The sequence below is a fragment of the Canis lupus genome, chromosome 37 (assembly GCF_048164855.1).
Source record: "Canis lupus baileyi chromosome 37, mCanLup2.hap1, whole genome shotgun sequence".
Lineage (NCBI taxonomy): Eukaryota > Metazoa > Chordata > Mammalia > Carnivora > Canidae > Canis > Canis lupus.
Window position 1 is genome coordinate 3,002,900 of NC_132874.1, and position 24,429 is coordinate 3,027,328.

Here is a 24,429-nt window from a genome sequence, read left to right on the forward strand (position 1 = left end):
AGTAAGATAACACCATCATTTTCAGACATTTACCATGTTTCACTTTATTCTTTACTAAGTCAACATATGTTTACTGGGCACCATTAACTGTTCCACTCTGTTCTGAGGGCTGGAGAATGCAGTAGTGAACATGCAGTCATGAATACTTTGGCATTTCTAGCTTGAGGCTTGCACTTACTTTTCCTTTAATGGAGATGCAGATAGCTTTACGTCAATTCTACTATAGCTGTTGGTTACATATATAATTTTTGCCGTGGAGTGAAAATTTTGGAGACAACCACACTCATACATCTTAGTTTTCTGAAAAAGCTGCTTGCCGGTGAACATGTCTACTTTTATAAGGAAACATTATCTTGCCCTCTTATCATAACTTTCTGAAGAAAATGGTACTATTTTTATCAATAATATTGTCTATCCAAGTATGGCAGCATGGAGAGACTAGCTCTTCAAGTTTCAGGTAATATATCTAGTGGGTGGTTTTGACTATAAAATAGTTTTTAAAATGAGCTTATTTTTATGTAGAAATGCATAACTAGATAGCATGAGCCCATGGAGTCCTATCTAAAAGTAGGGTCGCAGTTAAGCCAGAGCCTTTTACTGGCCATGCAGTGCATGTGAAATAGGGATGACATTCCATGTCTGTCCCCTCTTACAGTGTTGGGGATCCAATATCATAATATGTATGGAAGTCCTTTCTAAACTAGAAACACTTTGGAGCTGAAAGGAAAAACGGTGAGGGAGGTTACAGATAGAGGGCTTGTGGCACTGCATGCTCAATGGCCTTCCTTGCTCTTTTAGACTCTGTACATGTGGGGTGAGCTGAAGTGAGGATGGTTGCTCTCTGTTTTGTTTCAAATGATCTCCAGGGCTAGATCTCTCCAGCCTCTGCTGGGAGCTGATTCAGAAGTTTCAACTCATTTATTGTCATTCAGTTTTTCCTTTTACCCAGGTTGGATTTGAACAGCACACAGCAAAGAGACAAATATTGGATCAAGTAACTGCAAAGCCTCCAGTATATCAATTCCTCAGTTATAAAATAACTATAAATATTGCTTGACCTAAAGAAAATGATATGAGTTGCTAAGCAGATGAAAAGGAGAGGTGATTACTAAATGCTGTGTAGGCCAGAAGCATGGCAGAGAGTTCTAACTTCCCAATCAGATTAAGATTTGCATTATCTTTGGAGAGAAATGACAGCCCGAATAGGTTTGGTCAGGAAAGGGACATCAGGAAAGGTACCTCTTTCATCTGTACACGACCATCTCTAGAGACATCCAGGGAAGCCGTGAATTGCTGTTTCATCCTCTGGACATTTTCTTCCAAGGCTGCATCCTACAATAGGCCAGGCAGAACCACAATAAAGCCAGTGGGATTCCAAAAATGTAGTCAGGATATCAAATATTCAGCCCATAGAGCCTTGATAATTATGCTAATCTAACCCAGAAAGCAGGTTACTTAGACATTTAAAGCAAGCCTACCATGTTGAACAAGGGAGAACAGTGGTGAAGATTTCTTGAGCAAACCACTACTGATCAGAATCCTGACCAGGTAATATCCACAGCTAGTGAGTGCCTAAAACATGAATGAAGGAAGAGAAGCTGAAAGACTAGTCTAAGGGGCCTCAGACTGATGGGACCCAATACCATTAGCTTGTGTACAAACAACACCTCCATTAAGCTCATTTGCAAGACTCCAAGTTCTCTTCCCAAGAACTCAGAGATTTTTGTGCTGTTTCTAAGTGAAAAGCCTGGCTCTTCTAGGCCGTCAGTTTGCCATCACTCATTCCCTTAATCTTCTCCTTGGACCCACTGAGGAAAAAATAACTAGAAGGGGAAAAAAGTAATAGAGTTGTTGTTGAATTACCAAACACGCTGTGTCTCACTTCCATGTACAAGCTTTTCTACATACTAATGTGTTCTTCATCAGTGGATTGCAGAGTTAATACAAAGAAATATGACATAAATAATCAACAGTGGAGAATGAATTCTGATGAAAGAGTTATGAGGCAGAAGCACTCTCCAACAGTGCCAGTCCCAAGACTCCAGACCCCATCAGCCATGCTAAATTCAGTCTCCTTAATACTATCCCTAATATGATCCCACAGTATCCTTGCCAACCAAGCTTCCTTAGAAGACACTTGACTACATATAGAGAGATCAGTGTCTCTAGTCTTGGCACCTTGGGTGTGTGTATTTGGATTTGAGTGTATGGGTTGCTGTACGTGCACCATACAAAAAAAAAAAAATGATGGAGATCACTCCACAAGGTGAGTCTTCACTTTAAATTTCTGGTTGAGGGGATCCCTGGGTGGCTCAGTGGTTTGGTGCCTGCCTTTGGCCCAGGGCATGATCCTGGAGTCCCGGGATCGAGTCCCACGTCGGGCTCCTTGCATGGAGTCTGCTTCTCCCTCTGCCTGTGTCTCTGCCTCTCTTTCTCTCTCTCTCTCTCTCTCTCTCTCTTTCTCTCTCTCTGTCTATCATGAATGAATAAATAAATACATCTTAAAAAAATAAATTTCTGGTTGGCTTTCTAGATTAAGAGATAGCAATCATTTCTGTGTCTCTGAAATATAGTATCTGTGGAATGAATAAATGGTGCGTTATGGTGGGGTAGGCTTTCCCAAAGGAAGATAGCTACTAACATAGGCAATGTTGGTGGAAAATTAAATTTCAAAATAAATATAAAGCCAAAGAATCTATAACCAGCTTCTATGTGCTGCCTTTAGTTTGAAGCCACAGAATCTTGACTTTTGTCCTCTAACCCCAAAGGCAATGACTCTCTCTTGGACCTAAAGCAACAGAGCCTAGGGAATGTCTCAGTTGTAATTTCCCATCAGCACTACCCTGCCCACCTTCTCTGAGACTCTAGGCCCATCATCTCTGAAGCATTGAAGGAGGCCCAAGATGTGCTACAATCTGTACAGGAAGGATGTATACACAGCCCAAGAAGGTGATGCTCTGCTATGCACTGACTATATCCAGACCTAGTTCAGAGGCCAGTTCTGAGCACTTGAAAGAAAAGGCAAGGGGCTGAGGGAAAGGGTGAATAACAGGAACAACAGGAAGATCACCCAATGGTTCCATTAAGTCTGTCCCCTCAGAGGACTCAAGAAGCAGGGAATCATACACAGGTTGGTTGCTCTCCAAGGTTGACTAGCAGCACCTCACTGTTGGCAATCTTAAAATTCTTCCAAGGTCTCGGTGACCTGCTAATCAGGGAGGAAAGTAGAGCTATTCAGGCCTCTGAAGAACTGCTTGCCAATCCTAAACACCAGGCCCTATCATGGAGGCCTCCCGACACTGCTTCTGTACTCACTGGGGTATCACTAATTAAAAGATGTCACAAATGGTGACTGTCACTCAGTTTGAAGGACTTCCACTTGGGAAGTCCCGCCCCCTTATTAAGGAGATGCTTAGGGCCTACTCCTTTCTTGCCAGGGGAAAAAAAACAGAATTAGGAATAGTTTCCTTAATCATGGTTGTCTGGGTAACATGGAGGGCCCAGCACAGGTTCCTATAACCACACTCCCCAGGATAATGTCTCAGCATTTTGAAACAGAATAATGGCAGATGGTGACATTTTGGGACAATGGCTTATACAACTTATCTGGCCTTGAAAGCTCTCTCCCCAGCTAAGCACTGAGAAGAAAATTTATAGAAGCCCCCTCCCCTACCTCTTATAGGCAGTCACTGTTCCTGGAGGGATAGAGGGTGAAAGAGATGTAAATTGGCTTAGGGTGATTTAAAAATGCAAGATCCTAGGCAGACACCAAATGTATTGAAATTCCTAGGGGATGGGACACACAGGTGCACAGGACACTGGTGACTCACTTATCTCCTTTCCTGCAAGGTGACTCACTTGTCTACGCCTGCCCCTATGTGAGAGGCTAAGTCCCCAGGCTGGCTCTGAGGGAGGGAAGATAAGAGCTGCACAGCTGCAAGAGAGGTACCCCTCTGCTCCATCACTAATGACTCTAAAATTAGCCAAATCCCCAGAAGAAGATGGCTCATTGTGTCCTTGACTCAGAGCAGACCCTTGCACTTTAGTGGCCTCACCCCCACCTCACAATGGAAAATAAGACCTTCCTAGCTTCAGCAGTGACAGCAATTTTTCTCCTTTCCTATAAACCACTAAAGCAAGGAGCTTCTGAAAAAGTGTGAAGTTCTAAGTCTCTGGGAGTTTGGATTTTTTGACCATCCAGTTTATTCCAAGACTTTGGATGTTTCTGCCTTCATCTATTTGTTTTCTCCAATACTCCTGCCATGCTTGACAAAACAGCATCTGACTCATGGGTTCCGGAATGTCATGATCCCTTGTGCTTATAGCAGTAAGTAGGAGCAAGGCGGAGACAGAGAGAAACTGAGAGACAGAGATAGAGGAAGTTAAGGGAAATAAGGAGAAGAGAAAAGAGAAACTGATAAAAGACAAGAAATGAGAGGCAAAAAAAGATGAGACAGATATGAAAAAAGAAAAAAGGAAAAGAAAAGACAGGGAGAAGAGGGATAAGAGAGCTTTGAGAGATGGGCTGCACATAGAAGGAGAAACAAGGAAATGGGAGAGACAAACATGGAAAGATATATAAGACAGAGAGATGAGAGGCAGAGAGGTCAGAAAGTCAAGAGCTGATGGAAGATAGGGGCCAAGAATCAGAATGAGAAAAAGAAATAGAAAAATGAGACAGACATCAAAAGAATAGAAGAGGCAGAGAGAGAGAGAGAAAGAGGGAGAGATTTATATATACACAGAGAGACAAAGAGAGATGGGGGTCTCTCTAGCTGTTAGAGGCAGATGGCAGACTCTTATGTTCTGAGCTGACTAACCACCCCACCACCAACAACCCTGAAACACCCTCCCAAAGTGTGCCTTGGTGTATAGAGAGCCTTGTTCCCTTGTTGGGCTCCTACATGAAAGTGCAATGCACTTTGTTCTTCTGTGTAAACGGCTGTATCTAAGGATAAGTGATCTCCAGGATTCATTTTATTTTTTATTTTATTATTATTATTTTTAAAGATTTTATTTATCTATTCATGAGAGACACAGAGAGAGAGAGAGAGAGAGAGAGAGAGAGAGACAGGCAGAGGGAGAAGCAGGCTCCATGCAAGGAGCCCGACGTGGGACTCGATCCTGGGTCTCCAGGATCACATCCTGGGCTGAAGGTGGCGCTAAACTGCTGAGCCACCTGGGTTTCCCTCCATGATTAATTTTAAATGCTACTTACTGCCTCCAGAGCTATTCCTCTTACCATGCATCCCATGATGGAGACTTTACTGGGCTCTCCCATCCCTAGCCTGGTGTGTCTTCGTATGAGTTTTTCCTCTGCTTTGGGATCTTCAAAAATTAGTCGCTATCTCTCAAGGCCAGATTTACCACCAGGGAGGGACATGGGTAGGATAGATTGGTTTACATTTATTATACCTGGGCTCAGGGTATATCGATTATTTTCTGGTTTGTCATTTCCTAAGAAATCTATAACCTCTTCTAATAAGATGAATAATAGAAAATGATTTTTAAATGGTCTATTTGTAGTCTGCTATCAAAGGAGTATCAAATGCACTAAATGCTCAGAACCTCAGAGCACTTAACATCTTTTCCACTTTTCTGAACAAAGTGATCTTGCCTTATCTTCATGTCTAAATCCATTAGCAGAGGCATAACCAAGGAGACATTCTAAACAGAGCTGTTTGAACTTATAGGTAGGATCTCTTGAGTGGATGACAGATGTTACACTAAAAGTCAGTGACCATCAAGTCTAATACTACCTTTTATAGAACCTGCCTCAATTCCTCCATGTTGCTAGGAGATGGAGAAAAATTACACACAGGCAAGGAAGAAAAGAGGTCAGATGGGATTAATAGGTACAAATCAACACAAGACCTAGATGCTTCTTGTATTTTGCTAAAGGCAGATAAATTAATGCTTAGTAGCACAAATACTTACATCAGTGCCCAATGTCGTCAACATGTGGTGAAAGAAAGCATCAAGTTCCTTCTCTTCTATGTAACCTTTTTCTAAATGCAACAAGAGATGCATAAGTGATAGTCACTTACATAGAATACCATGTGACATTAACTGTTTATCTAAATTGTTTTGAATCTCATAATCTATAAAATCTCCATGAATACTATTCTTTACTATTCCAATAACTAAGTGCTAGCATTTAACTCTCAGAGACATGGATTTGAATAGTAAACACATATTCAAGAGTAAATGCTCTATGCTGGGTTTATATTGAATATTTGGAAAAGAAAAGCTATTCAATACATAGATTTTAATCCACAGACAGACATGAATCTTAGAAGAGAATCCAACCCAAGCCTTTGGAAGCTTGGAAAAATTTAACAAATGTGATTCTTGAATCATAGTTTGCAGAGTCAAAACACGGTTGTTGAATTATTACTAAAGATAAAGCACACCTTAAGTGGTTCCATTTTCTTTTCAAGTAGTATTTTGGGTGTGGGTGTGGGTTCTCTTTGAGGAGCACACTTAGGGAGAGCTGACTTCAGATAGCTGCCTGTCGGTCACAAGCCTCAAATACATGTGATGATCTGTGTCATGTATGGCATATCATTTTACACACACACACACACACACACACACACACACATTGAGAGGTGGACCAAGTCTCCCCCCCACCTTGAATTTACACAGACATCTAGAGCTGTAACTGCAGGATACCCACATCCGCTTGGTCTGGTATACTGCATTGACGACGCTGGAAGACAACTTTCCCTGCGAGGAAGGACGGAAGGGAAGGGGAAACTCCAGGTCCTTTCAGAGGGGCTGGGCTGGAGCCACGGCTACACCTGAATGTGCCGGTGGCTTGTTCACTTACCATCCGCGTCAAAGCGCTGCCAGACCCGCCAGAAGCCGGCGGCGTCCAAGCACCCCTGAGGCTGGTCGCGGGCGCTGTCCATGGTGCTAATCGAGGACGCGTAGGCACCCGCCAGCGAGGAACGCCTGGGAACTTGGATAGCGGCTCCTTCCTGACTCCCTCGCCCGCTTCTTTGCTCTCTGGTTTGCTTTGAACACCTGTCTGCGGGGGCGGGGGCGGCTGGCCAGGCGGCGAGGGGTGGCGCCTTGGCGTCGCTACAGTCCCTAAGCCCCGACCGCAGAGCCCGCCCCGCCCCTGCAGGCGCGCAGGTTCCCGCCCCTCTCCGCCGGGGGCACCCCACGGGGCTCTCATCTGCCTCTACGCTGTGGGAGTCTGGGGAGCAAGGGGGGTCCTGGGGCCTCCATGGCTAACTGCTTTTGCCCTTTAACTTGTTTGCCAAACTCAGAGAAAACAATACTCCTTACATTTGACTGAACACCCAAACTTGTGCCCCAAGGGGTTTTCTAGAGAGAGCTCTTGAAATTAAACAAAATTAAACAAAGTGTAGGAAGAGTTGTCCATGTTAGGGCCCTTTGGATCTGATGACTTAGAAATATAGTGTGTGGGGAGGGTGGAGGTAGGTGGAGAAGGATGATACTGGTAGTGATACGAGATTACCAGTAAGCAAGGAGACCTTCTACAGCAATTATTGATCCCTGAATATTTAGGGCATGCATATTGTTAATGCTATAATGCACCATAAGGACTTGCAACTAAATAGGGATTCTGCAAGGAGCTATGGTTTAATGCAGGGCATGGGAATGTTGAGGGAAATCTAAACCATGCCATGCATTGTCAGCTTCATGCTGGGTGGAAACTACTTAGGATTCTCTACTCTCTACCCCACTCTCTGTCTCTTAAAAAACTTTAAAGTTTCTTGATAACTTTTTCAAGTTTTTTTTTTTTTTTTAACGCACATATATATAAGCCATCTAAGTTACAGTAGTAAAAAGAACATGACCCTCCTGGTCAGACAGTCCTGAGTTAGGCTCCCAGCTCCTTTACTTGCTAGCTTTGTAACGTAGGCCATTAGTTTTCATCTGAGACTCTGTTTTCTCATCTATAAAATGAGGATTATAATTCTACATTGGAGGATTACTGTGAGGATCAGAGTCACTCAAGGAGTGCATGATATAACTGCGGTGGTCTTATAGAGGAGAAGGGGTTGACGGCATGATTTTTAAAAATGATTTAGAGAAAAAAGGAACATGAGAAACTGTCACAGCCAAGAGCAGTCTAAGAAGACACCATAATTAACTATAATATTATACCTTGGTTAGGGTCCTGGAACAGAAAAAGGACGTTATGCAAAACTAAGAAAATTTGAACAGATTTTGGTTAATAATAATTTTAAAAAATGATTTAGAAGCAAACAGCTCTGGGTTGAGGGTCCAGCTTTGCCTCTTACTAGCTATGATGTTGGCCAAGTTACTCAGAGGAAACCTCATTTTCTTCGCCTATAAAATGGAGATAGTTGTAAAAATTCTTTGTCATAAAGGTAAAATGAAAAATACATATAAACTTCTTAGCACAGTAAACACTCAGTGTAGATTAGCTACTAGAATGATAAATCTCCATACTACACATTTAGACGACGGTGAAAAAACTTCAGGATTTTTGAGTAATCATCACTTCTGGAGAAGGTGTTGGGTACCAATATTGGAGAATATAGCAGGATGAGAGGATAAGGGGCTCAGTGTCCATAATTATATGTGGCCCTGGGTAATTACAGATACAATGTCACACATCAGTGTGAAAGAGTAATCTGTATAACTCACCAAGTTGGTGATGGATCTTGTTTTCTGACAAATAATGGAAAAAGGAAAAAGGGCAAACGTCCAAAGTAATAATCAATGTCTAATATAGAGGGGTGTTTAAAATAATCAATGGTAAGTCTCTATGATGGGCTTTGCTGTGGACACAGCAAAATCTTAAGTTTGAAGCCTAATCTCCCCCCCTCTTTCTCTCTCTCTCTCTTTCTCACACACACACACACACACACATTGCTGAGAACATAAGAGCAATTTACAAAAAAAGCAAGTAAGAAAAGTGTGCATATAGTATGACCCAATTCTGTAAAATAAAACACATTTTTCCACACATGGGGAAAAAAGGAAAGATATACACTAATGATATAAATTATGTTATCTCTAGAATGGGGAAGAGGGAGACTCATGGGTGGTTTAAACTGGCTTTAATTTTGCTATTTGTAATTCTACTTTAGAACTTTCTATGGTAAGCATATAATGCAAAGTATTATAACTTTTTAAAGATTTTTTTTAATCTTTAAATACTTTTTTTAAATCTAAGGGAAGGAGAAAAGAAGTATAGCTACAAGAACTGCTGTTCTTCTTGGAACTGGTGAACAAATGGAATTCAATGGAAACAATTTCCAGGAGCCTGGCATGTGGAGCTCAGTGGGGAATTGTAATTTCCAGATGATAATTTTTTATTTTCTTCCATCGTGACACTAGGTAAATCATGTTCAGGTCCCTTGCATTCTCTCAGAGATTTACTTAGGGGGAAAACCATCCCAACCCTTGACAAAGAAGAGAGACATTGAGAAAGGTATTTATTATTATTATTATTATTATTTTAGTTCTTTGAAAAAATTAGTAATATTTATAAACCTCCAATAAGACTGCATAAAAAGAAGATTTGAACCACCAATATCTGGTATGAAATAGGAGATAACATTACAGATCCTGCAGCCTTTAACAAGATAATAAGAGAATACTATGAACAACTTTATAGTCATAACTTTAATAAGGAAAATCTGTTGTATTTACTCATATTTCTACTGTTTTAATTGTACTTTCTTCTTTTTATTTATTTATTTTTTTATTGGAGTTCAATTTGCCAACATTTAGCGTAACACCCAGTGTTCATCCCGCCAAGTGCCCCCCTCAGTGCCCATCACCCAGTCACCCCAACCCCTCACCCACTTCCCCTTCCACTACCCCTTGTTCATTTCCCAGAGTTAGGTGTCTCTCATGTTTTGTCACCCTCACTGATATTTTCACTCATTTTCTCTCCTTTCCCTTTATTCCCTTTCACTAATTTTTATATTCTCCAAATGAATGAGACCATAAAACACTGGATCAGGGGGTGGTGCCTGGGTGGCTCAGTCAGTTAAGCCTCTGCTTTCGGCTTAGATTGTGATCCTAAAGTCCTGGGATTAGGCCTCATGTCAGGATCCCTGCTCAGTGGGGAGTCTGCTTCTCCCTCTCCCTCTGCCTGTTCCCCTGTTCATGCTCACTCTTTCACTGTCTCTCAAATAAATAAACAAAATCTTAAAAAAAAATACTGGATTATCAGGAATCACCTATAAGATTGTCTCACTGCAGAAGTTCTCCTACTTAGAAGTGGAGTGAGGGGAGTCGGGGTGGAAGAACCAAAGGTGATTTATCTGAGACCCTCACCGTCCAACCAGAAAACTCAGAGTAAAGCAAATACAAAGTAGCTAGAATCAACCTGAAATAAATTATGCAATTTATGGATTAATTTAGACCCTTCCACAGAGACTTTAATTTAAATTGTCTAGAACAGGGATCCCTGGGTGGAGCAGTGGTTTAGCGCCTGCCTTTGGCCCAGGGTGCGATCCTGGAGACCCGGGATCGAATCCCACATCGGGCTCCCTGCATGGAGCCTGCTTCTCCCTCTGCCTATGTCTCTGCCTCTCTCTCTCTCTGTGTGACTATCATAAATAAATAAAATTTAAAAAATAAAAAAAATAAATTGTCTAGAACAAAGACTCTTCACTGATTTTTTTAAAGCTCCCCTAGGAATTATATTAGAACCACTGACTAGCCCTTTGTTATATATTTTGGTCATTTTATGATTTGGATATGGCTTCTCTGAAGGACAATATGGAAAAGGAAATACTCCTCAGAATTTATACTTCTAGATCACTGGTAAGTTTTACTAGTGGCTGAGACTGGGTCTATGCAATGTGTTGTTTTTCTTTTTTAATCCCTGCTGATTTCATTTTTTTTCCTGTAGTCATTTCCTGCTTTTCTCATTAGCATAGCTAATTGATGGTTAGTTGTACAAGAAACATCAGTGGCCTATAATTTGAAGCATTGCTAATTAACTGTGATGCATGCATTCAACTCTGAGTTAGAATATCTGCATCTTTTTACAAATTCAGAATGAAATTTCTATCTGGAAATATAAACACTGCTTTCTTTGGCATTATCGTCCAATATTTATTGAATATAAAATATTCAATATTTATTGACTTCGAACATGGTGGGCCCCTCATAGTCTATATAGTAGACCTTAGAATTTAAAGAGATTGTTTTGGTTTAATGGCACACCAGCTCCTAAGGATAAAGGAACTGAACAGTCATGAGGGCAATTTTGTAGGATGGAAGTGTTAAAAAACTGGCAGTGCTTTACAACCACATAAGTAATAAATGTCAACAAACTGTACACTTGAGGAGGGTGAATATTATGTTATGTTGATGATATGTCCGTATAGCTATTAAAAAATCCACTCCCCTCACAGTTAAAAAAATTGCTCCTTATCATTAGTCCTGACTGTTTCTCTGTTCTCTGAGGATATAAGTTAGCCATGTCAGGATGTGGTATTAACCTTTTCTCACAAGTGGTCTGGGTTTATAGAGCTTTTTAAAATGACTGATTTACTCCTAGCTTGTCCGTAAGGAAAATACTGCCTGTTGAAAGAGCCCTTTGAGCCTGGGAACTGACTTTCATTCAAGAAATCAATTTGGCTCAATTCTCTAAATAGTTATTGATTGCCCACCAAATGTCAGGTACTGAGCAGTACTTGCAAGCAGCATGGGGTAGTGGCTGGCAGTGAGGCCAGTACCAAGCTGACATAGATGACTTGAAGTTTGGGGCCCAGGGACTAAGGTCTCAAGGAGGAGTAACCCAGAAAAGTACACATGGGGTACAAGAATTACTCATTGATGAATTTTTTGCAAAAACATGAATTCTTTCAATTTAATAGAATATATAGTCAGTGATTGATTGATTGATTGATTTACTTATTTATTTTTGCCTAAAACAGCATTAATACAAGTGAACTTTCAAATAATAAAGCATAAGATCCAGGTGAATTATTTAAAACAATGAACCTTTTGCTATGAAACAGTGATCATTGAAACATTTTTTTGTCCTTCTGGGCTCTCTTAGAACTCATTTTCAGCTCCGGCTGCCTGTTGCCAGCTATTTCTGTTCTCAGCACTGAATGCGTCATGCCTGCTGTTCTAGCTACTGCTCCCTTTGAAGATGATACTGTTTTCACTACCTTCCAGCAAAGGTCTGCCTGGTTTGCCTCAGAGTTCACCCAAATGAAACTTGGCAGTGGAGGTACATCCTATCTTTTCATCTGGACTGTGGCTTTTCCATGATGGTCTATTGCTAGATAACCACTCTCAAAAGTAGAGAACAGCAGTTATTTACTTGCTTAAAATTCTGCAAGTTGGCCTTGGTCTTGGCAAAGGATGCTTATTGCTGCTACTGGTGGCATCACCTTGAATGGCCCAAAGAGTAGTCCCCTGTGTGAGGCTGGCAGGTACTACTGCCTGTTGGCCAGGAGCTCAGCTGGGGCAGTCTGCAGTGATGCCTCAAGTTCTTCTCCACATGGCTCACTTGAGGTTCTCATGGAAGCTGGATGCCAAGAGGGAGCATCCTAAGAGACCAATACACCACTGCAGATCTCCTAAGGCCTAGCCTCAGAAGTTATGCTGCATCACTATGGCATAAACAGGGTGCAAGGCCAGCCTAGACCCAGCCTTCAAAGGGAAGGCTTCATAAAACATTAAAAGTCACCTTTAACACTCTACAATGATCTTTCTAACTCTCAAAAAAAGTCTGTTTTTTAAAAAAATAAATTCCTATTTTTGTCTTGTGGATTCTCTTTCTTTTAAAATATTTACATATTTCTGACATCTTTAAGTCCCCTTTGGATTGCTTCATTATCACTGGTGGTGAGCTTACTTGCTGCTTTGTGATTTTTGCCTGTGAGCTCATCTTCACGGGAGTCATGTGCAAGCCCCCAGCTGGTGGAGACTACCCTAGAGGATTTGCAATCTGGCCTCTGCCAGCTGTTTGTAGCTTCCTCTTCTTCTTTTTTTAAAGATTTTATTTATTTATTCATGAGAGATACAGAGAGGCAGAGACACAAGCAGAGGGAGAAGCCGGTTCCCTGTGGAGAGCCTGACACAGGACTTGATCCCAGGATCCTGGGATCACAACCTAAGCCAAAGGCAGATGCTCAACCACTGAGCCACCCAGGTGCCCCTGTTTGCAGCTTCTTTACAGATTTAAAATGATACCTAAACCACTGTAGTGAAGTAATTTGAAAAGCTAACAATGGTGTCTTCTTGGATTGGAAGAAAGTCATCCCATTAGGATGAGGAAAACAGTGACACTAACAGTTCTGTTAAATAATGCCACAGCCACTGTCTGTATTTTAGGTGGCCAACATTTTTCTCAGTTTGCCACTTATCTTTTTTCTCATGGTCACACATGACACACAGCAGTTTTTATGGTATTAAGGGTTGGAGTTGTCAAAGTTGTCTTTCGTGTCTTCCAGTTTGGTGAGAAAGGAAGATTTTAATCATTCTGATTAGTCTCATTAGGGTCTTCACTACTCCATCACCTGCTAGTATACTAATTCTACTAGGTTTGTGATTGTTAATTCTTCAATTTTTTTTTTTTGGCCATGGTCATTCCTATATTACATGACATAAACAAGGGCTAGAATGTATTTCCCAAAGAGAAGCACCATGGGCACATCCCTTTTTCTCTAGAAAAGAACCAAATCATGAAATCAGAGCTACTGCTATCTAGTGGGACACTTTAGCTAACAAATGGTATACTCCTCTTCCCATGTTCCCTCAGGTGATTCTTTAATCTCTGTTTCTGGCACACTCCTCACTAGGCAGACAGTGTAGGGGAGGCTATGGGCAAGAGGAAACTTCTGTTGGAAGTCTTTCTAGGACTCCTGCTACTACCCATAGGGAAAGGGTGCAGTTCACTTTGTATAGAACTTAGATTGAATGACAAAATTGGTCCTTTTCATTCAGCTATAGATGTGCACAGCTCACCAGGATCATAGGACCCAGGAGTTAAAAGCCACAGGTCCAGAGAAACAAGCACCTTTTATTGCCAATCATTGTTCTCTGAGCTTAATGCCTTCCAGGACTCATCCAAGGGCAGCAACATATTCAAAGAGCTTAACATGTCCATACTCTAGCCCCTATGGCTGGCTTAGGATTCACTCACTCATGTCTCTGAGTACAGTTTGCTCTGCTCTGAATGCATATGGCCCTCTGGCCCCCAGACCATGGTCCCAGGCTCCATATTTCTGTGACTTTCTCTTTCAGGAGTCGGAAAACTTTGTAAAGGACAGATAGTAAATATCTTGGGCTTTCAGAGTCCCTGGGTGATTCAGTTGGTTTAGTGTCTGCCTTTGGCTCAAGTCATGATCTCAGGGTCCTGAGATAGAGCCCCACATGGGGCTCCCTGCTCAGTGAGGAGCCTGCTTCTCCCTCTCCCTCTGCACTCTCCTCTCTCATGCTCTCTCACTCTCTCTCACTCTCAAATAAATGAATAAATTCTTAAAAAAAAAGAAAAAATATTTTAGGCTTTCTGGACCCATAGATCTCTATTGCAACCACAAACTGTCATAGACAATATCTAAACTAGTGGATGTTGCCAGACTTTGGCTGATGGGCAATAGTTTGCCGACCCCTTTTCCAGATAATTTGGAGAAAGAATTTGGTTCTTTGGGTCAGAGGTTCACTCCTGATCCAGTCATTTAGTGTAAAAGATTTGGAGTTGCCCCTTTGGGTGCCTGGGCTAGGAGGAAAGATGGACCTTTCTAGCAGGGCAGCCCAATTTTGTTCTCTGTGAATGGGGCAGAGGGAATTTGCATATCTCGCTTCCAGACTTCAGTATGATTATGGATGAAGAAACTCCTAGTTACTCTGAGCATGCTGGGCCCACATTAAACTCCACAAGAAAATGAAGCAGACCCAATTCTGAAATGCCTGGATGCCCATAATAGTGGCACAGACGCAGGCATGCAGATGTCCACAGATGGTGACAGGACCACAGCACTGGTCCACAGAGCTGCCATACTGCAGCATAGGCTCTGAGCCCCTGGCCAGTCAATGCCTCCAAGAGTGCAGCCTAAGGATTGAAGTCCCTGTTGCAGGAATAGTGTTACTGTTTTCCTGTGTCATGCCCTCTGGTGTAACCTAGGCACACACCATTTAAAGTTCTACTTTAATAAAATATCTCTGCACAGCTCCAACCAGCATCATCCTGAAGCCAGGGTTGGCATGGAATGAGCTGGGGCTTGGGCATGGACTGTGGGCATCTGGTGTGCTCCCTCGCTGGTAATAAAAAGCAGCACTTTTACGTACTGACACATCAAAACCTCCCTTTTGTACATATCTACATTTTGAGGACACAGCAGAATCCGTATAGAGTCAGAGAAGAAAAAAACAAGTGTGGTGTGGAAAAGTGCAGTCTCCATCCCGGAATGTGAAGCAAAATCCCACAAATTGCCATTGCCTGGTGGCCAAAGCCTGGTGTGTATCCCACAGGAGGGACGTGGGAACCACGAAATAGTCACCAAACCCAGATATCTGAAGAGGAACTTTGGAAGAGAGCTAAAAGGACTTGGATGAATTTTAGGGAAGATTAAAGTTCTTTATACAATGGGAGGTAGTTAGCAGAAGACTACTCAGAGGAGCTCACTGGTTAAACACTTGAGTGATTATGCTCTCTTCCTGATTCTAATTGAAGAGCTACTTATTCTACATTTGCTCTGTCAGTTCTCTGTAAGGCTTTGAGAAGATGCACAATCAAGGAACCACATATGCTGAGGACCTATGGAGTGTTGGATGTTTCCCTCAATTATCTCTTGAACCCCTGGAACAGTCCTGAGAAGTAGATTTTGGTATTCTTACTCTTTAAGATGAGCAAGCCAGGACTACAAGCGTTTTGAGTAACTTCCCCAAAATAACTGTCAGTGTAGCAGAGCCGTTGCTCCCAGCCAGTTTTTCTAAAGCCAAAACTTACTGCCTTTCCACTAAAATAGAGGTTCTCCATTCCATCAGACCCAAGGTTTCTTCTTCTTCTTCTTTTTTTTAAGATTGAATTCATTTATTTAAGAGAGAGAGAGGAAAAACACAGGCGGGGGTGGGGGGGAGCAGCAGAGGGAGAGGGAGAAGCCGACTCCCCACTGAGCAGGGAGCCCGATGCAGGGGCTGGATTCCAGGACTCTGGGATCATGACCTGAGCTGAAGGCAGATGCTTAACAGACTGAGCCACCCAGGTGCCCCCCAAGGCTCCTTTTTATAAGAAATATTTTATAAGTCCTTTTTTAGTCTCCTGAATTGAAATATCCACTGAAAATTAGCCTTCCCTTATACGGTAGCACTTAACATTTTAAAAAACAATGATACTTGCACAAAAATTTGTACACAAATGTTCATGGTAGCATTATCCACAATAGCTAAAAAGTGGAAAAAATCCAAGTATCTGTCAATGGATGAATAAATAAATAAAATGTAGCATGGGGGGGATCCCTGGGTGGCGCAGCGGTTTGGCGCCTGCCTTTGGCCCAGGGTGCGATCCGGGAGACCCTGGATCGAATCCCACATCGGGCTCCTGGTGCATGGAGCCTGCTTCTCCCTCTGCCTGTGTCTCTGCCTCTCTCTCTCTCTCTCTGTGTGACTATAATAAATAAATAAAAATTTAAAAAAAATGTAGCATGGGCATGAAGCGAAGTATTAGCAATAGAAAGGAATGGGGTGCTGACACATGCCACAGCATGGATGAACTTTGAGAACTGTGGGTTAAATCAAAGAAACCAGGTACAAGTCGCACAACACGATGTGTGGCTCTGTTTATATGAAATATCCAGAACAGGTAAATCCATAGAGACAGACAGGAAGTTAGTGGTTGTTTAGGGCTGGGGGAATGGGGCACTGGGGATTTATCTATTTTTATATCCTTAAATATCTTATTGATTTATTTGAGAAAGAGAGCACAAGAGCTGGAGGGGGGGAAGGGAGAAGCAGACTCCTTGCTGAGCAAGGAGCCAGACATGGGGGCTAGATCCCAGGACCCTGAGATCATGACCTGAGCTGACCTTAGACACTTGACTGACTGACTAACCCAGGTGCCCTGGACTGGGGATTTAAAGCAGGATTTCTTTTGAGGGGGGTGTGATGAAAATAAAAGTTATTATGGTGATGGAGGCACAACTCTGTACTAAAAACCATGGAATTATAGACATTTCATAAGTTTGCCTGAAGTGGCTTTGCCGCAAGTGTGACTTCCATCTGGCTTGAGGCCACCTAGGGTCACCCTCTCAGAGACTCTGCTGCTCATCATGGGAGTGGAGTCACCCTCATCCAAGTGGTATTTACTTGTAAGCATTTCACATGTGACCATTGCTGTGCTCACTTCTTTTTATGAATTCTTATTCAATTTTCACAAGGACATCAAGATGTAGAGAAGTAATCGTTATTCCCAATTTCCAGATGAGGAAACACATCTGTGGATTTCAGTAAGTTGAGTGAGCTCTAAGAGCCCTGGAGCAGGGGATGGCTGGGGGCTCCCGATATCAGCTTCCTACTCATCCCTTTTTCCCACTTGTAGGACAGGAGCAGTTTACAACCTGTCTGCCCAAACACTCTGTAGGACCCTGATCCCTGCCACTCCCCCTTCCCTTACACCCTCTGTGTTCACACCCACCTCATCCCACAACAGCCACTTCATCCGCAAGAAGAGCCAACACAGCTGCTCTACCAGGTGAGGCCCGCTACACAGACCGTGCTGAGAGCAGGTGCAGAGCTGTCCTGAGGGCCAGCTTTGCTCTGGACACCTTCCATATGTGGACGAAAAGTCAAGCCACTTTTTCCAAGCCCCACAAGCCAGCCAACAGTCTCTGGGCCCACAAAAGGGCAGGATCCCCGGCCCCAATGGTCTTCCACCAGCATGGTCCTGTCCTTCCCGCCTGCTTTCCTGCTCCCCTCATCACCCTGGAGCGCAGGGCTAAAAAGTCAGCAGGAGAAACTACCTACTCTGCTTTAGCTTTATTTTTAAAAGAGACAGTAGGGGATCCCTGGGTGGCTCAGCGGTTTAGCGCCTGCCTTTGGCTGAGGGCGTGATCCTGGAGTCTCAGGCTCCCTGCATGGAGCCTGCTTCTCCCTCTGCCTGTGTCTCTGTGTCTCTCATGAATAAATAAATAAAATCTTAAAAAAAAAGAAGAGACAATATACATTTGCCACTTTTTCTCCAAGTCTCCATAAAAAGCACTTTGTTAAACAATCTAGGCTTAACAGCCTTACCACCTCTCCCATCCCCACCCCCAGCTCTCTGGCCTTGATCGCAAAGGAGGATGCTGAGCCCTGGAAGTGGGGGTGGGGAGAGTGCTGCTCCTCTGATTGCCACCTGCACTCAGTAATGGACCAGCACTTCCCCAGCTTTTCCTTCGGAGGGAGTTAGCTAATCAATGCCTCTTCTCTGCATGGGATTGATATTAAAGCTGCAATCAGTGCTGTGGCCAACGAGGCTGCTCTGAGTCCATGGGGCTCCTGATTGCCAGGAAACGGCGCAGCTTCTGGATTGGGACCTTCCTCCTTCCACCTCTCCCAGTACCATCTCCCTGCAGGGGGAAAGCTGGAGGAGCCTGGGTTCTACTTGCTTAGAAGTGCAGTTAATGCCAAGCAAAAAAGGGCTTTTTTCCCCCTGGCAGGGGACAGGGTAACTTTTTCCTATCAGTGTAGTGGGGCAAACATATGTATGCACTTCCCCTTCACTCTTAGAGCTTCCTCCTCTGCTTCCCAGAGCTCTGGACTAGGAATCAGGAGATAAGCTCTTCCCCTTGTAGGATGGTGTTTGTGGGGATGGACTGCCTGGATCACCACCTGGGTAATCTTGGGTAAGTTACTCAATTTCTCTGAGCCTTAAATTCCTTATTTTTTAAAGGATTTTTAAAATTTATGTATTTATTTATCATTTATTTATTTATTTATTTATTTATTTATTTATTTGATAGAGAGAGGAGGAGTGAGGAGCAGAGAAGCAGAGGAAGAGGGACAAGCAGATTGCCCACAGACTGGGGAGCCTGACACCAGGCTTGTTCCCACAACTCTGAGATCATGAGCTGAAGTCAGGAGTCCAACATTCAACTGAGCCACCCAGGCACCCCAAATTCCTTATTTTTAAATGAGGATGATAATGCTACTTCCTCCACCCGGATGCGGTGAGGACTGTATAAGAGGTAAAGCATGTGAAGTGCCTAACACGCAGCCAAAGCTCATGTTTCCTATTCTTACCATCATTTTCTCCCTCTTTCTGGAGGAATTTCAGAAGGCTCTTAACTATTCTTTCTGTTTCTTCACCTGTGCATTGTGAGTGATAGTGCATTTGAAAGCATTTCACAAATGCCAGAAACTTCTAGGAACTAAAAGCATTGTATTGGCATATTCCATTGAGGGGAACAAGCCAAGTGAGTGAGGGACAGGGAAGCCTGTGAGCACGGGCTGGCAACAGGCAGCAGCTGTGGGTGAGGGCAGGCACAACTCGGGGATGGGAAGGAACAGAGCAGCGAACTTGAGCCAAAGGGTCCCCGCAGCTTTGAAAGCTCCCTGGAGCCCTCAGCTCTCCGGGGCGGCCCCCAGGTGGGGCGGCTCTCTGGTAGGGCTGGACCAGGTGCGGTTTCCAAGGAGAGGGAATGTTCACAGCCCGGTGCTGGGCATGTGGCAGATGTGTAAACATTTGTTAATGGAGAGATCACGGCCCATTTCTCCTGCAGTGGTCAGAAGAAGTGGCAGCATCACCAGGGAGAAGCTGGAAGGGGAACTCCTGGATGTTTCCAGAACCCAACTTCTGCAGCTTCTGCTAATGGAAAACTAGTTTGCTCTCCTAAACAGGCCACCAGGGCAGACCTGCTCCCCAGAAGGCATCATCCCTCAGGCCAGGAAATGCCAAGAGGCTGATGGAGAAGAGCAGGCTCTTGCTCCCCCACGCCCTCCTGCAGAACAGGGTGGGATGCTGTGTTTGCAGGGGGAGGGCAGCTGGGTTTGTAGTCCCAGGGGGTCTTAGAATCTCCATGAAGCCTACTGATATGAATTATAAATATGTCCCATTAAATAAGTTCAACATACCTACTTTTAAATTGAAATATTTTAAATTCAGTTTGTTCAAAGTTGATGCCAACTGGTTCACCAGAAAGCCAACTCTGAGCAAGACAGTGTTGTGTAAGAGGGTTATTGGGATCAACACCTATAGAAAGGAAGGAAGGATCGGGACTGGGCAGAGGGCAAAGTGGAGCTACGATGCTCTAGAGGGTTCTGGATGTGGGATGACCTTCCACAGCTGTCCTCGCTGGGGGTCAACAACTGGGACCTCTTACTCAGGCATTGTCCAGCCGCCAGGGGTGGGGGCATGACCTTGGGTAAGGTGACTAGTGGCAGCTGATGCAGTAAACCTCTTCTCCCAGAACTGAGGTCTGGTTCCTCCCAACACCCACCACAGTGGGGGAGCATAAGTTAATAGGAAACCATATTATTGGGATAAAATAGTCATCTCCTGCCATCCCTGCCTATCTCCTTGCCACGTGGAGAGCACTCATTCTGTGAAATGACATCATTTGTTCATCACTTTATTTTCTGTCTCTTTTTTTAGACCCTTGGCTCCCTGAGTTCAAAGCTACATGAGTCAGATGATGGGAATTTTGCAGACCAGCACCTGGACCATTTCCCGATACATAACAGTTGCTCAACAAACATTGAACAAGGTAACTAGATGAGAAACCATGATGGTTGGCCAGATGCCTGACTTGTGTCGTAGATGTTGGGAGTCAGAGAAAGAGGGGAGCGAATGTGCTATGCAGCCAGGTTCCAAGGCTGATGACTTGGGGACCCAGGGCAGTAGGCTGGACTTGGAAACACTGTGCCTGAGGCTTTCACTGGGGGCTGGCAGCCCCTCCAGTCTCTGGGTGCCTGATGAGTCTTCATCTAGTCTGGGCCCCCCTGGGGAAGAGAAGCAGGCAACAGGCACATCACGTCCTTCCTTCACATTCTACAAGGCACCACGCTGTGGTGACGTTGGCCCCAGCCTTGCCAAGCACCGAGCCCTGCTCCCTGCAGTCCCAACACCTGGTGTTTCAAAAGCAGTGGGAGTGGGATGTCTGGGTGGCTCAGTGGTTGAGTGTCTGCCTTGGGCTCAGGGCGTGATCCCAGGGTCCAGGGATCGAGTCCCCACATCAGGCTGCCCGCAGGGAGCCTGCTTCTCCCTCTGCCTGTGTCTCTGCCTCTCTATGTCTCTCAATGAATGAATAAATAAAATCTTTTTTAAAAAGGCATAAAATCGGCAAGAGACCCTTGTGGTACACGGGGCCCTTACTGTCACCGTCCCTGCCACAGTGGATCCTTTAGCATCAGTGCTAACCACAGGGAGCATGCCAGCTGTCTGAGTGGTCCTGACATCCCTGCCTTCACCTCGGGGTCTTGCTTTGTTTGCTTCTCACGAGCAGTTGGAGAGCTAACTTCTGGTCAGTGTTCAACTAAATAAAATCGGATTTAGTGAGATGGAAGATTCTTCCTCTCACCCTTTCTCAGAAGAATCAATCTAATTCATGCTGCTGGGACTTTGGTAATCTCCTCCTCCCTCTTTCAACTGAACTCATTAGTGACATAGACTTTTTTTTTTTTTTTTTAAGTTATTCAATGGTTGGAGCAGTTTAGGGAGCTACTTCAGGACGTGCTGTCAGCCCAGAGATCCTCCTAGAACTGGCACTGCTTTAACAAGACTGAAGTGATTGCTTTTTGTGCTTGGATAACCCAGCCAACCCCCAAGTCCCCTTGGGGCCAGCCCCTTCTGGACCAGAAGACCCAAGGGCCCAGCAGGAGGATGGGCGGGGGTGGGGGCGGGGAGAGGTCAGGGTCCTGGAAGGTGCCCAAAGGCCTATTCTCATGCAAACATTCGGCCCAGCTGTGTAGGCTGGGGTGTCCACCGTAGCTCAGCTGTGTGCTGAGGGAAGATCGGTTTGTTCTGGGGCTGCAGGCAGGCTGTCCCCAGAGTGTACCATCCCTCCAACCAGGAATCCTCTGGGGCCTTTATCTTCTGTAATTCTTGTGCTTTGACATCTGGTTCCTTGCTGAGACTGGAAGGACGCCCCTCCCAGGGCTGCCAGTTCCCAGAGATAGGAAACAGTTCACCTGGGAGCGTGCTTTTCATGTGCAAACAAGCCAATCGGGTGCCCACTCATGCGCCTGCCCACCTCTTTCGTGGGCTCTCACACTCAGGGCCACTGTGCCCCTGCCCTAATCACACCTAGGCCAGGTACCAGACAACACAGGACAGCCACAATATTCCAGAACCCACCAAGATGATTCAAACCAGCCAGTCCTACACTGCTTACCGTGCCTTGTCTCTTCCTTCTCGTGGAAATTCCTGTACAGGCTCTTGCCCATGTTCTCCCTTCTTTCTTCTGCCTCCTGACTGAGCACGGTGCCTCCTGTGTGGCCTGTGAGGCGTGGTGTCCTCCCCACTGTGAGTAACCAGCTACCTTTGCAATGGCAGGTGTCTCCTGATCTATAGACCTCACCATGCCTGAATATAAAACCTATTAGGTCATAAAAAAAGAATGAGATGTCGCCGTTTGCCATAACATGAGCAGACTTTGCTGATGTTATACTAAGTGACAGGTCAAATGAAGACAAATACTGTGTAATCTCACATGTGAAATCAAAGAAACAAAAACCAACCAACCAAACCAACCAAAAACCCAGACTCTTGGACACAGGGAACAGATTGGTGGTTGCCAGAGGTAAGGGGTGGAAGGTGAGCAAAATGGGTGAAACGGGTCAAAAGATACAAACTTCCAGTAATAAAATAAAATAAATCATGAGGGTGTCATGCACAGCATGGTGACTGCAGTTAATAATACTGTCTTGCAAATATAAAGTTTTTAAGAGACTAAACCTTGAAAGTTCTCATCACAAGAAAAAAAGTCTTTTGTGACTATGTGTGGGGACAGATGTTTCCTAGACTTACTGTGTGTATATCATTTTGCAATATATACCGTTAGCAAATCATATTGTACACCTGAAGCTAATATAATTTGTCAATTATGTCTCCATTAAAAAAACATATATTGGCCTCCTAGGCTCTCTCTTGGAAGACAAAGCCCTCCTGCTGCTCACTTTGAGGCAGGAAACCATCTCGCTTCTCATTTCTGACTACAGCTGAGACCATGCACCCTGTGTCCATGCCAGCCTCAAAGATTATGCTTTACACTGAAGTTTGAGCTTTTATTCTAAGTCTTTAAGAGTCAAATTTATTGGGGCACTTGGGTGGCTCAGCGGCTGAGCATCTGCCTTTGGCTCAGGTCGCGATCCCAGGATCCTGGGATTGAGTCCTGCATCGGGCTCCCCGCAGGGAGCCTGCTTCTCCCTCTGCCTGTGTCTCTGCCTCTCTCTCTGTGTCTCTCATGAATAAATCAAATAGTTTTTTTTAAAAAAAGAGTCAAATTTATTTGTGAGGAGCAAAGAAATCTGAGACACAGTTTGTAGGTCTCAAATGCTCTGTTCTACGGGACCATGGACCTTGGCAATTCTGGTGATGGTGGCGGGCGGTGACCCACATTCCAGACCCTCCAGCACCCCCCGGCTCCAGCCCACGCTGACCAACTCACAGAAGCACATTTGCTGCTCGTCCATGGTCGGAGTGAGACAAACAAGTGTAGATCCCAGCTGGAGTGAATTATGGCTGCAGCAGGGGAGCTTTATGGCCTGTGCAGGTGCAGCGGCTCCATCCTGCCCTCGCTTTGTGTGTGAGTGGGCTGGGTGTGCACACCACGCAGCTCACTGAGCAGACAGCTTGCCCAGTACCCGGCCTGTGCCAGGAGGAGGCTGGGAGACCGCCAGGAGCCTCACAGCCTGCTTTGAATTAGATCTCCACTTTATCCCGTCCACATGCAGGAGACACACATGAAAAACTAAGGCACCAGAAAGAGAAGAAAACTGCATCCTTTCTTTGCAACCTCCTCCTGCAAGGTGCCTCTGCCTTTCCCACTCTGTTTTTAGCAGTCTGGGAATGGACTTGGGCTCTGGGCTCAGGAAGTCCGAGTTGGGAGTGTGGGGGTCTATTTAGAGCATGTCACTAAGGCAGAGCAGGACCCTGAAGGTAGCAGGAACCACAGTGAGGGTCCAAAAGCTCTGTTCCTCCCTTTGCAGCTTGTAAGCAGGTGGAAAAATGGGTCAGCCTCCTGGGCCTTCCACTGTGCTCCCCAGAAAAGCTGTATGGGGCACTGGCCAGGCTCCTACTCTGCCTTAAGAACAAAGAGGGACAGGGCAAGAAGGAAGGCACCACAGGGTCCCCTCACTGTGGGGTCCCTCTTGGGTGCTGCTCTCACTCTAGCAAGTGACAAATGTTAAAGCATTGTTTCAAGACCATCTCCATTTAGGACTGTCACACGTGGGACTGAGGACAGCTGCAATTTCTTGATTGAAAAATCAGGGTTCTCCTGCCTTGGATTTTCTTTCTTATTTCTTTTT

At 44.5% G+C, this 24,429-nt stretch overlaps 1 protein-coding gene across 2 annotated transcripts in view; it reads right to left on the reverse strand.

Annotated features, from left to right (window-relative positions):
* Nucleotides 1-7,097, reverse strand: part of SCGN (secretagogin, EF-hand calcium binding protein) — a 36,114-nt gene extending 29,017 nt beyond the window's left edge. Inside the window, exons 1-3 of one of the 2 annotated variants that reach the window (XM_072813700.1) lie at nt 6,833-7,097; nt 5,938-6,008; nt 1,240-1,332 (exon numbers count right to left, since the gene is read on the reverse strand). In XM_072813700.1, the coding sequence (XP_072669801.1) occupies nt 1,240-1,332; nt 5,938-6,008; nt 6,833-6,914 (246 nt within the window). In that variant the 5' untranslated portion in view covers nt 6,915-7,097. The remainder of the gene's footprint in view (nt 1-1,239; nt 1,333-5,937; nt 6,009-6,832) is intronic. The other variant, XM_072813699.1, reaches the window with a different exon arrangement.
* Nucleotides 7,098-24,429: the final 17,332 nt, after the last annotated feature.